The following is a 16352-nucleotide window of genomic DNA, read 5'->3' as shown; positions in this document are numbered from 1 at the left end:
TTCTCAGTAAGAAGTGAAGCGGTGGTGTTGGTGATGCGAGAGATTTTTCTGCCTGTGGCCCTTCTGACTTTTGAGGAGAGGGGAATAACATGGTGTCCCCACCGGGTGAGTTCAGTAGTGTGGAATATTATTCACACAACTGGGTACAGAAGGGGACAGTGGATTTTCTTCTGGTTGTTTGGCAACATCTGCCCCAACCGAAAGGAGCTTGAGCTGTTCCCGATGCTCGATGTGGTAACCTTCAAGCAGCTTTAAAACTTCTTTTATTTGGGCTTCTTTTAACTTGTTGTTTGAAGAATTACTGCAAACAGCAGCAAGTCTCCCAGAAGCCACCTGACATACAGATGTTTCTCAGCTGTGGTTGCCTTGTCACGGCTCTTGCCACCATGGTGGTTGGGGGATCTTAGCCATGTGCAAAGGCTGCAAAACAGAACACTTTCCATGCCAAGATGGGAAGGGGAATGAAATAGCTTTGCTTCAGTTATTGATTAACCAGTCCTGTCACATGTTAAGCACACCTTGAGCTTAATTCTTTCAGTCTTTTGAATACAGCGTCCTAGTGAAAGATTTTAAATGGTTATAAAACTAATCATGTGTTGCTGTTGAATTAACCGTTATTCAAACATTAATATTCTCAAATGCTTCCCATATTTGGTTAGCTGAGCCCTTAAATTCTGAATTGCAGCACAACGTAATTCCTTTTGATCTTACTATAGTCATTTAGGTTGATAGCTGTACTGAACACAAAACCATGCTTTGGGCACTGTGTTGCAGCTAACACCACTGGTTAGTAGTAGGGGTCTCTGGGTATGGCTCTGCTTTGAACCCTGTTTTCAGTGTGTAAACTAATGTTGCTACAAATGTTTTTTACTTGATTGCCATCTGTTTTGTCTGTGCAGGTTCAAGGGTAGAACTACCTCCTGCCTACACATAGCTGTAAACTCTAAAATAAGCCATGTTTTGTATTTTACCATATAAGTGAAAAAACAGTTTGTTGACTGTGCCAGAGTTTATGATCACTGGGTTCTTCATTTGTGTTTGTCATTTGTCGAGTGGTATGATGTGCTTGGCAGCCCTTCTACAATACAATTCAGTGCTTTCACTTCACTGTAAGAAACTAAAAAAGCAGGTACGTGAGAGCCTTTCTTTAAAAATAAATAAAATTACTTTTATAAATAGATGGGGAAACTGATTTTTTTAAAAAAAAGCAGTGCTTGCAAACTTTGCTGGATAAAGGCTGCAATTCCAGTTATTCCTGCAGCAGAGACGCCTTAACCTGCGGTTTGCCCAGCCACCAGCTGAAGAGCAGCCAAGGTCCTGGAGCTCCTTCCTCCTCCTAATGAAGAGCTCTTCAGAGCTACTTCAGTATTTCTTAAACATGAAGTAAATTAGTTTTTAGGCTTGTCTGCATTCACACTGACCAATGAGCTCTGGGAAGTGTTTCTCTATAAACTAGAGCAAAGCCACATCCTTAATGATTTCCCTCTGCTTGCCAACGTAAACTATTCATCATCAAGCATGGCTGGATTTCTTATGGCGCTGGGGAAACTCGAGATGTTTCTCTACCTCTTGGGGTCTGAAGTTTCTCCCATTCCCCAGTCATTCCTCCCCTCTGGAGACTGCAGTGTAATCTAGCCCGGGTGGGTGGGAAGACAGAAATACGATTTGTGAGGCAAAAAGTCCTGTTTTCTTTGTTTTTCTTTAAATGCCTTTATTTCCTTGTGTTTGCTGGAGGCCAAACTTCTGCAGTATTATACAAAAGAAATGCAAATATTATAGTTTCCAGTTTCTTTGGGGGAAGGGAATTTGATCAGGGCTCCTGTAAATAATTAGCTTAGACATAGGCAGAATTGTGCCTGCCTGGGACAGCGTCTGCCTGTTCTTCACACTGTTTGTACCTAGCAGTACTCTTGGGGACACTCGGAGTACCCTCCTCCTCGCCCAGGTGTGGAGCAGCGCTAAGTCTGCTCAAAGAGCTCTTCACCCATGTGCCTGCAGCACCTGTGGGCGAGTATGATGCAAGGGTTTTTTTTGCTATTTACTGAGTGCCCGACTGGGTGACCTTGAGGCTTGTCAAGGAAAACAAGTTAGCGTGTGAGCTCAGCTGTCTCCTGAGCAGCAAACACCATTTGCAAAGAGCATCTTGTAACTTACAGACTCGGTTAATTAAGGAACTGAACTGAGAAGCAAGCACTGGACTGTGCTTCAGGCTTAAAATAAAGACATTTCTTTGCAAGCAGCCTCCAGCTCTCTTCGACATGGTAGAGGTGTTCATTTGTAGTATTGCTTCAAAATACCATAAGCTGACCTTTACCTCTGGCCCTTGGTTTTGAAGGCTGGTCTACGCTGGGATGTTTTTCGCGTGCCTTTTGCTGTGAACTGCAGCTCTGCGCTTCCTGTGCACGGGCAGCGCTGTGACGTCCTGCCTGCGGTTGGCTCCATGGACCCCAGACATGGTCTGCGTAGTTTTGTCACACACTGTACGTGTCAACATAATGGTGACCACTGCTGCCTGAGATGTGCCACCTTGGCTGGCCCCACTGCCCCCAGGGGCAGGTTTAACAGGGGCAGGCCTGCGCGTCAGTCCTAGGAAACGGGCCTTGGTAAGAGTTTGATATTTTCTGTCTTCCCTCCCTGTTAGTGCTGTTCTGACTTTAAAAATAGAAAGAGATTGTCTCATCTCAAGGCAAAGGCTTCTCAAGAGGGTTAATCATGTCATGTTTATTATCTGCTGCGTAGATCTTTTTAGGCAAGTATCGTGAATAATTATTTCTTAGTTTAGTTGTATACCAGCTTTTTTAAACCAAGGGCTGCAGCACCCCTACGCATGCGATGCAATGTTGACCATGGCTCACTTCAGCGGCGGTTGCTGAACTTTGGTGCCGTGCTCTGGAGGAGGGGGTGGCAGGCAGGTATCTGCTGTGGTATGTCCTAGCAGTTCCCTGCATGGGAAGGGCTGTGCCACCAGTCTGCCGAAGTCTGGCAGCTTGCACAGCACCTTAGGGATTCCTGAGTGACATCCTCATGGTATACCAGCATTGTGCCACTTCGCACCTCTTTTTCTAGGTATGTGAGAGAGAATGGAAACTGTCTTGCAGCTCAGAGCTGAAAGTGCCCTAATCAATGTTGGAACAAGATGCCAAACAGTCTGGTGGGTTTTATTCTGAACTGTGGTTGATGTGCTGGCCCTGGCCGTGCTGAAGGTGAAGGGGATGCACTTTTCTTCCTAACACAGCAGTCTAGGATGTTTTTTCTTTTGCAAAGGGATGCTCCTTGCTTTGAGCCCCTGGTGATGGCTGATGAGTGTATGGCTGTCTAGTAGTGGGAAGCAGCCCAGGGAGTGATGGGGAGCAACTTCAAAGTAATGGGAAAGAGCCTTCCCCCCTGCCCCCTCTTCTCTTTAGAGAATCAAATTAGCAGCCTGCTAAAGTCTTTTAATGTTAAAACTTTCAGAGCATGAACAATGACCTGTGAAAAGGAGTGCTTGGATCTAGACCCTGTGCGTGATGAGGTCTGGCGTCTCTATTATGGCCAATTAAAGTGACAGGTAGCAGTGTAAACACTCCTGACTCCTGCCGTTCCCTGGCTGGCTCCAGGCTGCACACTGCCTTTCTCCTCTGCCTTGGAAAAGGCATGTCAGTTTGAACTTCCTATCCAGAGCACAAAGCAGTCTTTCAAAACCTCTGTGCCCTCCACTCGTGTGGTTCAGCATCAACAGCCCAGAAGCTGAGGCTTGGTCTTTCAGTCAAAACCTGTTGTCCTTGACTTGCACGATTGTATGAGATACAGATGTTATCTTGCAAAGGAAGCAGGAGGCTGGCAGTGCGCTGCAGCACAGGCATGGCTTGCTCTCATCTGGGGACTCTGCCAGCTTTCCAGCATGCTGTCCAGCACTCGATCCTATATTTGGATTTTAGAAATAAACTTCCTCCTAGAAGTCCTTTCCAATACCCACAGCAGCTTTGTGTGTGAACCTTTGCCTTAAACTGAGCTTCAAATAATAGATTTGGGTAACCAGTCAGTCAGAGGAAGATGTTCTGTTGAGCAAACTGACTTGTAGCCCTAGAATAGCTGCTTATTTGAGCAGCTTAGTGAAATAACCATGATCTGCACGCTGATAGGAACTCTTGAGAGATTTTGAACTCCCAGCTCTGTGGGGAGACTGGGTGCTCTTCCATGCTGCAGCAGGAGATGGAAGCAGTTTCTATGACTTCCTCCCTCCCCCGTCAGCCTACCTGCAAGCCACGCCGCTGCGCATGGCAGCCACTGCTGCGCCTTGTGCTTGGCTGCAGCTGTGTGGGTGAGAGCCGGCAGTGGTTTGCTCGGCTTCCTCATGGGCGCAGATGCACAAGTGTGGTCTTACTTAGTGCTTCTGCATTTTCCACTTACGTAAGTTTCTCCTGCTCCCAGTCAGATCAAAGGGTAGATCAGCATCTTCCCACCTGCCTGACAACTGAAGAGGAAAGGAAATATGTTGGGGGAGAATCTGTGCTTTAAAAGAAGTTCATAGCCCACTTGGTGTAAATATGCAAATGTTTGTAGAGGAGTGGCATTTCTAAACACACACTGGTGAGAAATGCTTCACGCCCTTCTTTGTTACCCAGGAATTAAGAGAATGCTTGCCTTCCGATGCAGTGGCTGCTTAAATAAAGGTGAGAGAGCCTGGATTTTCTCTGTGATGGATGTGCAGCAGTAACTAACATTTCATCTGAGACCACCAAGCCTGGCACACCTCCACGTGGCACCTCTTCCAGTTGCAGTGAGGAGACTTTTCCTGCACTCTTGCTGGGGAAAAAACCTGGATGGTGGGGGTGCAGAGACTCAGACTTGCATCTCCCCCACAGCGAGCAGATTCAGCTTGTCGGATGGGTGCAGGTCAGGGGTGTGATCCTGGTGAGGGACATGCCATGGCTGACGTGCATGTGGCATTTCTTGTTTCTGGTTGCACGTGAGGGTTCCAGCTCTCGCTAATCAGATTGCCCAGTGATGGGAGACTTGGATCTGCTTTTCTTCCCTGTCTTCTCTGGAATACTGGGAGGCTGTCTAAATGTCAGGGGTGCTGGTGATTTGGCTGCGATGGGAGTGAATTTTAACTAGTCTTGCTCTTCAGCATGAATGTATTGATGTAGGCATGTCATGTAGCCTGTCTGTCAGCCAAGTTACTAGGATTCAGCTGCTTTATGTGCATATTTTAGGGATTGCTTCCAACCTGGGAAAGCCCAACTAGGTCACCGCAGGGCAAGGCAGAGCTGTTTTCCCATACCCACCTAATGCTGACGCCGCTTTCCTGCCCCACAAGGATCTGAAGGAATCTATGGGAATCCCTGTCTTCTGGCTCCTGCTTCTGTTTGGGGTGGCTGTGCAAAGGCAGGCTGTGCTTACTCATCTGGCTTCAATGCAGCCACACAATTGCCTCTTTCGAAGAAGGGAATTCATTAGTTTCTGTGAAGTGGCCTTGGATCTTTGGGCAGCAGGTGCTTCTATAGAGCAAACTGTTGCTGAATATTCAACAGTTGCTATACAAGCGTCTGGCCGACTGCCTGTGAAGCACTTGGGAGTTATCTTGAGCATCCGATTAGATAAAGCACAAAGTACTTACTGCTTTAAAGCTACCTGCAGCTATGTTGTGTTGGTGATATTTTAATGTACGATTGGTTTTGGTTTTATGTGAATCTTGCAAGATCATAAGCAGCAACTTACCTCTTTTGACTCAGCCAACAATGAAGGGAACTGCCTAGCAGGATGAGAAACACCGTGATTCATATTCAGGTTGTCAGAACCTCATTGTCTTACTGGTTTCAGCTAATGGCATGTACACTGGAAACAAATGACTCAGGACAGAAGTGTCGCCTAGTCTTTAACATACTGTTTAAACTCAAGTTAGCTCTTTCAAGGCTACCTGAATAACACCTGTTCTTGCTAACCTCTAATTTGATACATGAAGTACTGTAGATGCCTAAACTGAAGGAATAATTAGAGAGTTTAAGATGTGCAATCAGCCTTTTCTTTTTGTGGGGTTTTTTTTCTTTCAGAAGTTTTGTTTTCTTAGGTGTGGTCTGTAAGCAGCTTGTGCTAGATGGCATCATTGAAAGTATGGTCCTGTGCGAAACTGTGATCACTGAACAATTACAGCTTCAAATATCTTACAGCTTTAGTCAGTAAGGTGTGGATGCCTTTATATTCTTTACTAGCAATGTGCCCCAATTATGACTTCTTGGAGGAGCTTTCTTAACCTGTATTAGTTGTTTTAAAAGTGCTTTGTTTCCTTCTACTGGTTACTTAGGCGAGAGAAGGAAAACTTTTTGTTAAATGTGTAACTGAAGGCTGATTTCATCAAGGGAGCTGAAGAGACACCTTGGTGGTGTTATCCAAGACCCATGCTTTACAGGATTTCTGCGCTGCACATCAGAGCTATTCTTTGTGCCTAGAAATGCTGCATTATTAGGGGTGTAGTGATTCCCCACCCCTAAGCTCTTAAAACTTAATAGCTAAGCACATAATTCCTGCCCACAGAAAGCTGTCATGCAGGCTTCAGCACGGTGGCTGTCACTGGTCCTAGTTTCTGTACATCTTGCTGGAGCAGCGATCTTCAGCACTGATTGTAGGTGGACCTTCAGCACTTAAAAGCATGAATAAGCAGCTGATGCAGCTGCTGGAGCTGAGCCTCCCTGGCAGGATTGCTCATCAAGCTGCTTGCTTTGAAAGAGCTGGGGTCTTCAGTGTGTGATTTGGCTGCCAGGTACTCAGAAGAGCAGCTGAGATGTGCCTCCTAAACACCCACTTGGTTTGTGCAGGTCTGTGGAGGAGAGGGGGGCTGCTGTGGTGTGCTGCGTGGTGTCTGCTTTCCTTGCTGTGAGGGAGCAGCGGAGGGCAGCTGAGGGGGAGCTTCTCAAAGGAGCTTGGCTGACCCATGTTCTGCGTTTATCCAGTCCCTGTCAGTCCCTGAGCTCCCCACAGGCCGATGGGACCAGCAGAAGGGAGGACCAGCTTCCAGGAGGAGTTCCAAGTCTTGCAGAGAGGCATTTCAGAAGCTGTAAAGCAGGTGTTCAGGCTTATGATGGGTCATTGCCTCCAAAAGCTCATTTCTTTCTTTTTTTTGTTTGGTTTTTTTTTTTTTTTTGTGGGGCTTAGAAGTGAAAGTTTAGGAGCAGAGTAATTACGCTTTTTAAAATTAATAAATGGTACTGACCAGCATGGGTACTGTCTGCACTGTACCTATAGATCAGCACTCTAATACAAGTAAATATGTGAAGGTTAGGTTACCAGAAAGTGACAGGAAAGAAAAGTGAGCCCTTAGCCTTTATAGATGACACTGCACATTTAATTGCTAATGGACTTCTTTTAAAGAGCATCTAGGCTCCTATTATTAGAAATAGCAAATGTGTGGTGTTACCTGCAGGGAACAAAAAGGGAGTCTGTCATGGTTTTCTTGACCTTTACTTTCTTGTGTTAATTTGTTTAATGCCAGTGAGATTTTTCCTGCTGTAAAAACTTGCTTAAGCAGAGAGTTCTCCAAGACCTCTGAAGAAGGCATGCTAATGGCGAGGTAGGGCTGAGCAAGAGCTGTTTCTTCCTTTCCTCCCGTGATTTGCATACTCCTACTTCAGTGCTCCACTGTGTGCTCTGTGCCTCTCTCTTTCCCTCCTGGATCAGACTTTTACCAGCTGGTGCAATTCCATAACAGCAGCCAGGGCTTTATTGCATTAAACTTTTTAAGAGAAACAGGAGCTCTGTGCCTGTGGGGCTTAGTGTGCAGGAGAAAACTTTGGGGAAATGTTAGATAAAGAAAGACTCGTGGATACTTCTGAAACTTCTTAATTGCTCTTAATGAGCTCTACTTTTTTGACACCTACTGAAAAGGTCTTATTGCTTGTGCTGTGTATTTGTGGATCCCAAGGTACTTTGCAAAGAGCAATGGTGTCATTATCCCTGCTTGCGTGTGAGGATGCGAGGTGCAGGTCAGAAGACAGTGCTGAAGAACCTGGGGCTATAGCAGGGCCAGGGCAGACTCCATGGCTGGTGTCGGACCTGGCAAACCACCAGCTTCTTGCAGACAAGGGATAGTGGCCGTGCTGAAGGTGCAGCGGCTCAGAGCTATCAATTTGATTGCATGAGGCAGCATTGCTTCAATAAATACTACATGGCATAGACCAAGAATAAATCCTTTTGGACACCTCTTGGAGCAGTACCTAGGGAAAGTTTCAGGTTTAGTAAGGCTGATGCAGAAAAGTGGGAGAAGGCATGTGCACACACGTGTGCTTATTATTGTATGGTGCTGAAGTGACTTACTGGAATTACTTGTGTACCTGGAAGACCTGTTGAAAGCTCACCTAGAAAAGCATCCAGGTATCTGCTCTGAGTATGTACCTAGAGATTCACACTGCAGGTGAAGCTGACCTTTTCACTGCTTGGGTGTTCATTAGTTAACTAGGTTTGAGCAGGTGGGATGGTTTTGAATTTCTTAAACCTCCATACGCTAGGAGTTTTCACAGTCACATAAATTGGTATTTCAGGAAAAATGGAAAGTGATACCTTCTAGCAGCAACCATTTCTAGTAGCAGTTTTTGCAAATCTTAAAAACCTGCACCGTCTGGCTGACTCCTCTCATGTTGAGGTGAAAAAGGCACTGAGAAAAATTGGTGTCATCAGCATAGAACATCGCTAGTTCTGCAAAAGGGGATTTTAGCCACCGTGGTTCTAGCATAGGAGCGTCCAGAGGCTACAGGGGTTGACTTGAAGCTACTCTGCTGCAAGCAATGCCACTGTAAACGTGTCCCAGTGAACGTGCTTGCCAGAAGGGCAGCTGGTGTTTGCAGTGGTGCCAGGCTGCCAGCACCGTGGGCTTCCTGGGGAAGGAGCTGGACAGGATGACAGCTGGACCTAAATATGAGGTGTATCCATGAAAGAAATGCTTCGTTACTTGCACTAGTTAACTAAGCCTTAATTGCATGATTGTCTTAACTTGCTGGCAATAGTTCAGTGGTATAGCTGCCTGTGGAGTTTACAGGTGAGCTTTGCAGCGGAGCTCTGAGTCAGAGCATTTGCAGGACTTACTCTGGAGTCATTTGTGTCACGCTGAATGGGAATTGTCAAAGCAGTATTGTGTTGTTATGTATCGAAGGATAGAGTAAAATCTTAAGACTGTATTTTTTTCAGTTAAGAATTTTTATTTGTCCCTCAGGGAGAAGCAAATAGAGAACAGCTTATCTTGGCTATTGTGAGTGTTCATGGGGCAAGAAGGGGAGGGAGGAGACAAACAGCTAGAGCAAAGTGTTGCAGTAATGAGAATGATGTCTTATTTTAGTTGATACTTAATCAAGACTTGCAGCTCCAGGAAGCAGGAACAGATGGCTTTGGCTTTGTTTTTTTTCCCTGCTCTCTTATATCTTTGATTGTCACCAAGACTTACCATAAATGTTTTAACACCTGCCAGCTTTTTTTTCACTGTATATTTTTGCCCATCCTCGAAGACAGAGTAAACTGTTAGACTTTTCGGGCTTGCTTTTGTTTAATTGATAACATTAATCACAGAACAACTCTTAGTGACTTTATGTATTCTTTCAAAGGATGCCTCTTTTATAAAGCAAACTTTGAGGATATTTATTATTTCAAGTGCGTTTTGGTAGTAAAATAGGGCAAAGCTGACTGCCTTTTATACCTGGGTGTTGTGTCCCTCTGCTATAGAAGAGTCAGAGATGGTATTTGAGCCTTTCTGGAAGGTGCCAGGTTCCTCAGGGGCTTAAAGAACTGGCTTTGTAAAGCACGTCAGCCTTTTTGGTTTGTGGCTTTTATCTAGTGTTACTCTTGCTTACCAGGGCATCCAGAGTGGTTTATTGCTTCTCCTGTATCCGTCTAACTGCCTTGAAGGATGATCTGAATTGACTCCCGATTCTTCTTTTGCCAGGGTAGCGAAATCCAGGACTGCACCTACTTGGACAGTGAAAGCGCCTACAGTGAGTCGGAGCTCTTCCCTGATGACGACGCGATGACTCTAGCACAGCAAGAAGTTCACCATGAATCTGACATGGACAGCGCTATTGAGAGCGCCCAGAGCTCGGAGGCCTCCGACGTGTGCCGGAGCGAGGAGAAGGACAGTGTGCTTGGTGGCCTGTTTCTGCCTGGTGACAAGTGAGTGGTGGTTTTGCCTCATGGCACCCCTGTTTTGAGGCATGTGCAAAAGGACCAGGGAGGAAGGAATCTTCATGTGACTAAACCATACTGTGGGAGGCTGAGGATGCCTGAAGGATTTAGAAACTTAATATCAATTTACAGTGTAAGGGAGATGGATGTCTAGGTCCCCTAAGTGGCTTAGATAATTCAGTCCTGGCTCCTTCTGGCATGTTCTGCGAGCACTCATGGGACTTGCATGTTGTGTGTTGAAGTGGAAGTGTTGGGTCTCTCCAGAATGGATCGCTTCATTAGCATGCCCCAAAACTTGGGATCTTCTGTGTTCCCAAAACCTTTATATGCTGAATTAAAACAAATACTTCCTGCAAAGGAGTGCAATATGGGCAGTGCTACTTTAGTCTTTTGTAATCTAGTTATCCGAAAACGTGGGCTCTGCAGATTTGCTTTGCAGCTTTATGTACCAAGTTAATTCTGTGTTTCTAATTTTCCATAACCTTTAGTGTGCAACAGTAAATTGTGTTTAACACGGGGTGTCCTGGCATGTGTGTGTGTAACCATAGCTTGCTGTTAACACAAGATGTCTCTGTAATCCTAACTTGACTCTTCCCAGGTGTGTACCTGGGGCTGTTGCTGAAAGCTGACTGGGGGCAGGGAAAGGACCCAACTTGATTTAATCCTGCTTTGAACTGAGTTAATGCAGTACCACAGGACGGAGCTCAGCTGGGCTTGCTTTGTAAGCCTCTGCCCTGTCTTCCCTATTTTTGCTTGTCTTGATTTGTGCCTCTTGAGCTTCTTTCACTGCTAAGACAGTCCTCCTTCTTTCTCCTGGGACTCCTCAGATGCTCTCTGTGCAGCCTCATTCCTACCCTCCTCCCAAATTTCCCAGCTAGCTGAGATCTGGCCTTCTCCCATTTGCCCAAGCAATCCCAGAGACTTTATCAAGATAATTCCTGTTTTCATCTGCTCTTTATCAATCCTGTCTCCTTGCCTTGTGGTGCCCAGTTCTTCAAAGTACCAATCCTTGCGGTGACTGACTTTTACCCATACTGTGTTTGAAATTAGGATCTTTCCTCCCAGCTGTGCTGTTCAGGCTCTGGTGAAGGGGGTGGGGGAGGCATTGTGCATCCTGTACTCTCCTTCTACTGAGGGCAGGAACTACTAAGAGCTATTGTGCTACTACTGATAGATCTTGGTTTGTCCTCTGAGGCCCCCTCAGCTTTGGTAAATCTGTGGGAAAACGCTTGGGAAGCTTCAGGCTTTTATGTTAAAAGACAATAGAGATTTTTACCTTGGCCAAACTGTGATAGCTGCTTGTTGAAGAAGCAGGTGGGCTGTGTATCAGGTGTGTCAGCCCTGTGAAGCCCTGCTCTGAAGAACAGGAAAGAGCTTTTAAAAGAAACAAACCTGAAAAGCATTTTTGCAATCAGACAGTGTTAGAATGGGGAAAAACAGCTTTAGAAAAAAACAAACCTGAAAGCATTTCTAAAATCAGAAAGTATTAAAATGGAGAAAACTGGCTGCTTTTAGCAGCTCCCTTGAAAATGACTGTGCAATTCCTAGACAATTTCAGCCTGTGGCTGGTTATGAGTTCAGGATCTACCGTGAGCATGGACTTATATAAAGTTTGGCAAAGTTTAGGAATAACTACAAATTAAAAGTTCTAAGCAGCATTACCAGGCGGATCCAGCAGTGGTGACTGTTTGTGTAGCTGCCGTAAAAGAAATTTAGCCAGGCAATGCATGAGGGATAATGGGCTACTGTTCCAGTCTGTTGGCAAGTGGTGATGTTCCAGGGCTGTTATGCTGGAAAGTGGATTTTATGGACAAGTATGTGTGATCAGGCCTCAGCTGGGATGGTAACTCACCTCTGTCTGTGGTGGAAGTGTTATGAGGAGCTTCTTCCTAAACTGAGTTGGCGTAACAACATGGAGAGATGCAAACAGCAGTTGGAGTTACCCAGATCTTAGCAATACACAGTATGTCCGTGGCACAGCAGCTCTTTAAGAATAGATGTTTGTGTGATGTGTTGAGCTTCTCAATAATATATCTCCCAGCCAAGAAGCCTTGGTAAGTTCGATCTATTTCTAGCATGAGTATTCCTGTCTTCATCCTTTAATAGTGTGCCAGGCTTGACTTGCCCCAATTTCTGTTAATGTGAATTAGATAAATGAATTGCAGGTTATAAATGGATCTCATCAAAACAGGAGAAACAAAAGAGCATACATCTGAAAAGTTGGCAGGCTTCCTCTTCTACTAATTGCTTTTGGAGGAAGGGGTATGCAAATAATGCTTGCACCATAGGCCAGAGGAACACTGTTGCATCTCTTGTTTACAGTTCACAAATGTAGTATTACGGGAAGAGGAATCTCCCTGTTTGCAGAAGTGCAGGGTATGGTTAAGAGGCTCTAGGCAGATCCAGAAGAAACCTAGGAGGCAATACTGTTGAGCTGCTGGAGAACATCAGCTGGGAGCTACTGTCCTGTGGCTCAGCTAGTGGAGTTGAAGATGCAGGCACTGTGCACTGAAGCAGAGGGGGTGAAAAATTTAACCCAATCCGCACAGTGTCAGCGGACTGAGTCGGCAGACTGTACTGTATTGAGGCACTGGATTCTGTTTTGTAGTAGGGGCACAGTAATGTGTTGGGCAGCTCCAGGGCTTCTGAAGTGGAGTGTGTGTTTCAGGTCTTAGACTTGCATTTTCTGTAGGGAGAAGTTTGTTTATAAGAACTTGTATGCAAATTTATTGGATTGTCTGTCGGAATGCCTTACTGAGGTGGGAGCTGAGCAAATCTGTGTAAAATATCTGCCTCTGCAAGATAGCATGCTGCATGACTGCAGGGTGGTCTGGACTCTGGGCAGGAGAATCACCATGCACCCTCTGCAGCAAACTTACTCTGTTGTATTAGATGTGATGTGCTCAAAACTGCTCTGCCAGGTGCTTTCCTATGGTGCCTGGCTCTGCTGATCTATACCTGTATGCCCTCTCTCTCTGAGGTCACAGGGTTCTGCCATTCCCTGTGGGTTTGGCATTATTTTAGGTACTTCTCTGACAGTAAAGCAGCCTTTTCCTGTGGCCCGTATCTCCTCTGAAAGACACGTTTTGTCATGATGGAAGGAAGGGTGGGAACCCAGTCTCCGTTAGGTCACATCAGTAGGTGACTCTGGCATGCAGTGAGCTGAAGTTTGTTTCTGACCACACAAAAGAGAGTGTGGCTGGAACTCATGGGGTGTGGGAGAGGGTTTATGGGGATTACTGGGAAACTCTGATTGTGGAATAGAGTGACAGCCTTTGTCTTGTACCTGTTCTTTTCGCTACCCCGTGCATTTCAGACTTATCTGAACAGTTCCTGCATTCAGATCAGAAGTCCCATAAGCAGCGATCTTCACCACGACATGGACATGGTGACTGAGGATTGTTGAGGTGTGCTCTTTAAAGTGAAATGGTTTGTGTTGATCCAAACCTGTCTCACAGGTAGTTTGTTCATAGATTCTCATGCTCTTGTCTTTCAAGGCAATGTCAAATACACATCAGATGTATTTAGGGCTCTATAGTTTTTTAACACTAAGTGGGTTATAACCTCAAACGAGGAGACAAGCTGTAAAGGCGGAAGATTCCGTGTGAGGTGAGATGCTATCAAAGTCTGCCTTCGAGACGTTTTGACCTCTTGTTTCAGGTCAAGTCCTCACAACCCTTCTGCAGCATCTGACCTCTCAACTTATTCCACCGCCTCTCTGATCAGTAATGAAGAACAGTTTGAAGACTATGGGGAAGGAGATGATGTGGATTTTACTCCCAGTAGCCCATGTCCTGATGATGAGACCAGAACCAACGCCTACTCTGACCTTGGCTCATCTGTATCTTCCAGGTTGCTCCTTATTCATTAACAAACAGTTTTTCAGTTTTGTCCTTCTCTGAGCATGGGTGACCATACCAGAGTTTACACTGGTTACATAGACTCATCTTAAAAGCAAAATGTTATCCATTCATTTTCTGCCCTCCAACTGACAGGCTACATTTATTAATAAGAGATATAGTAAATATGTTGTTTCTGGTAACCTCTGTTGGATTCTGTTGAAATAACTGGGCTGTTTTGCTTGTAGAGATTTTTCTATTGCAAACTGTGGGTTTCACAGTTATCTGCTGCAAACTGGAAACCAACTGAATGCTATCCACCAGCCCTGATACAGTGGAGGGAAGATCTGTGAGAGAGCTGCTTCTCTTTAGTGTTCTGATACTACAGATCCCTTGCACTAACCTGTAAGGTGAAGTGCTGTGTATGGACAGGGGGTTATTTGAAATAAGCATCCATATTGACTTTGAATGTCTTGGAAAACATAAGCAAGTAGCTGCTGTCTATTAGGAGCTGGAAATGCCACTACAGTCCACCAGATTCCTGCATGTGACCTCAGTCTCTGTTAGCTTTTACATCCTGTGGCCAAGTCAGTGGCTGATTCCCAAGCAAGGGAATGGGTGGATAGGGTTGGGGAAGAGCCAAGTGTGAAGATGCTCTAGGATTTGTCTGCTTGGATCGATAACCGTGAAGGTCTTGTGCTTCATTGCCAACACAGGACAAGCTCACCGCATCCCTGTGTTCCGCATGCAACCCCCATGTGCTACCCTCTGTTTCAAGCACTTCTGCAATCCAGCCTTGCCACCTCTGTCGTGCATGCAGAGCCAGCACCCCTCTCCAGAGACCCTTCATGATGATGGCTTGTGTCCTTCATCCCCTGTTTCCTCAGGTCTATGCAGCCCTTTCCATTCTCATTCCTGGGGTTCTGTGCACTTCATGCCATGATTGCTGTCTTTTTATTTGAGTTTATTTTCTCTTTATCATGCCAAAAGCTACTGCTATCTCCTCTTTAGACCTATGTGCACTTCTCCCTCCCTCCCTCATTCTAGGGTTCCTTCCGTCCTACCATCTGAGGGGGTTTGTGTGACTACTTCTTACCAGACCACTCTGTTTTTCATCTTCCTCTCTTTCCCTTGGAGAAAAGATTCTTCAGGTTGCATGCCAGGCTCTAGTCAGAAGGTGGACAGATTTAGGGGGGAACATTGCTGAGGTGGGACATACTCACGTAGCTGCTTTTGCTACATGCATCGCATGGACTCTGTATACCTTTAGCTGTTCTTCTAGTCACCCAAACTGATTCTTTTCACCGACACCCAGAACATGTCCTGTAAAGCCTCAACTCGGGTAGACTTGCCCTAAGACTAGCATTCTCCATCAACAGCTCTGTGTTAGATGAGCTGTGGTTAGAGGTGGCTCCCCAAGTCCTTCATCTGCAATTCTGACACACAGACATGCAGTCAAGAGGAAAACCTGTTGTGAGTTGGTTACTATAGCCAGTAACATCTCTCCTTTCCTGCAAACAGCGCTGGCCAAACACCCCGAAAAATGAGGCATGTTTATAACAGCGAGTTACTGGATGTTTACTGCTCACAGTGCTGCAAAAAGATAAATCTACTCAACGATTTGGAAGCCAGGCTGAAAAACTTGAAAGCAAACAGGTAAGCAGCCTATTGCACTGCTTTTAGCAATGCCTCCTTGAAATGGGACTAGCTAGTGGCAGGAGGAGAGGAAGCAAAAGTCCTTTCCTTCCCTGTGTCCCATTCTCCCATTCTGTCTTACATATGTGGTGTTCTTACAAAACAGTAAGAAATTCAGACCTTGACATTTAGCCTGAACCAAAATGCTGGTATTCATTACCTAGTAAGTATTTTTCCGACTTAAGGTGCAGATAGCATTAATAAACTCAAATATTTTAAGCAATGGACTCCTGATTGCAGAGTGAGAGTGCTATTTCCAGGATTTTTTTCTCAGGAATTGGGGTCTGCTGTGCAGCTTAGTGCAGATCTACAGTTAGCTACTCTTCTCCGGGTGGGAAGGAGTGACCTGGCAGATCCTTAGCTAATGCATGCAACCTTACATAGGCCTCTCCTAAAGCTGTTGGTCAGCAGAGGTACTTCATTCCTGTAGGAATTTTTTTGTCCTCAAGGGAACTTGGAAAAACAATGAGTCCTATGGCAGAAGTTACTTTTGGGGTTCTGTGCAATTTCAGCTTTTTCCTGACACTTCTATCTCTGCCACTTCATCCACTTCTAAACTGTACTGAGCACTTGGAAAGAATCCAGTGCTTACAACAATCATCTAAGGTTTTTGATGGAATTATTTTGGTGGGCTTCTAGCTCCCCCTAGAAACTGAATGTAAATCCTGCCTGTCTTCA

At 45.4% G+C, this 16352-nt stretch overlaps 1 protein-coding gene across 4 annotated transcripts in view; it reads left to right on the top strand.

The window, feature by feature from the left end:
* The window catches only part of RAB11FIP4 (RAB11 family interacting protein 4), a 130380-nt gene that overhangs the window by 100455 nt on the left and 13573 nt on the right, over positions 1-16352 (top strand). For 2 of the 4 annotated variants that reach the window (XM_056339492.1, XM_056339507.1), the window contains 3 exons: positions 9905-10128; positions 13801-13992; positions 15501-15635. In XM_056339492.1, coding sequence (XP_056195467.1) covers positions 9905-10128; positions 13801-13992; positions 15501-15635 — 551 coding nt within the window. Of the gene's footprint in view, positions 1-4628; positions 4653-9904; positions 10129-13800; positions 13993-15500; positions 15636-16352 lie in introns of those variants that run through there. The other 2 variants (XM_056339517.1, XM_056339500.1) reach the window with 2 other exon arrangements.

The sequence above is a fragment of the Falco biarmicus genome, chromosome 1, assembly GCF_023638135.1.
Source record: "Falco biarmicus isolate bFalBia1 chromosome 1, bFalBia1.pri, whole genome shotgun sequence".
NCBI lineage: Eukaryota > Metazoa > Chordata > Aves > Falconiformes > Falconidae > Falco > Falco biarmicus.
Note: the sequence above shows the minus strand (reverse complement) of the source record. Positions and strands in the feature narration are given on the sequence as shown.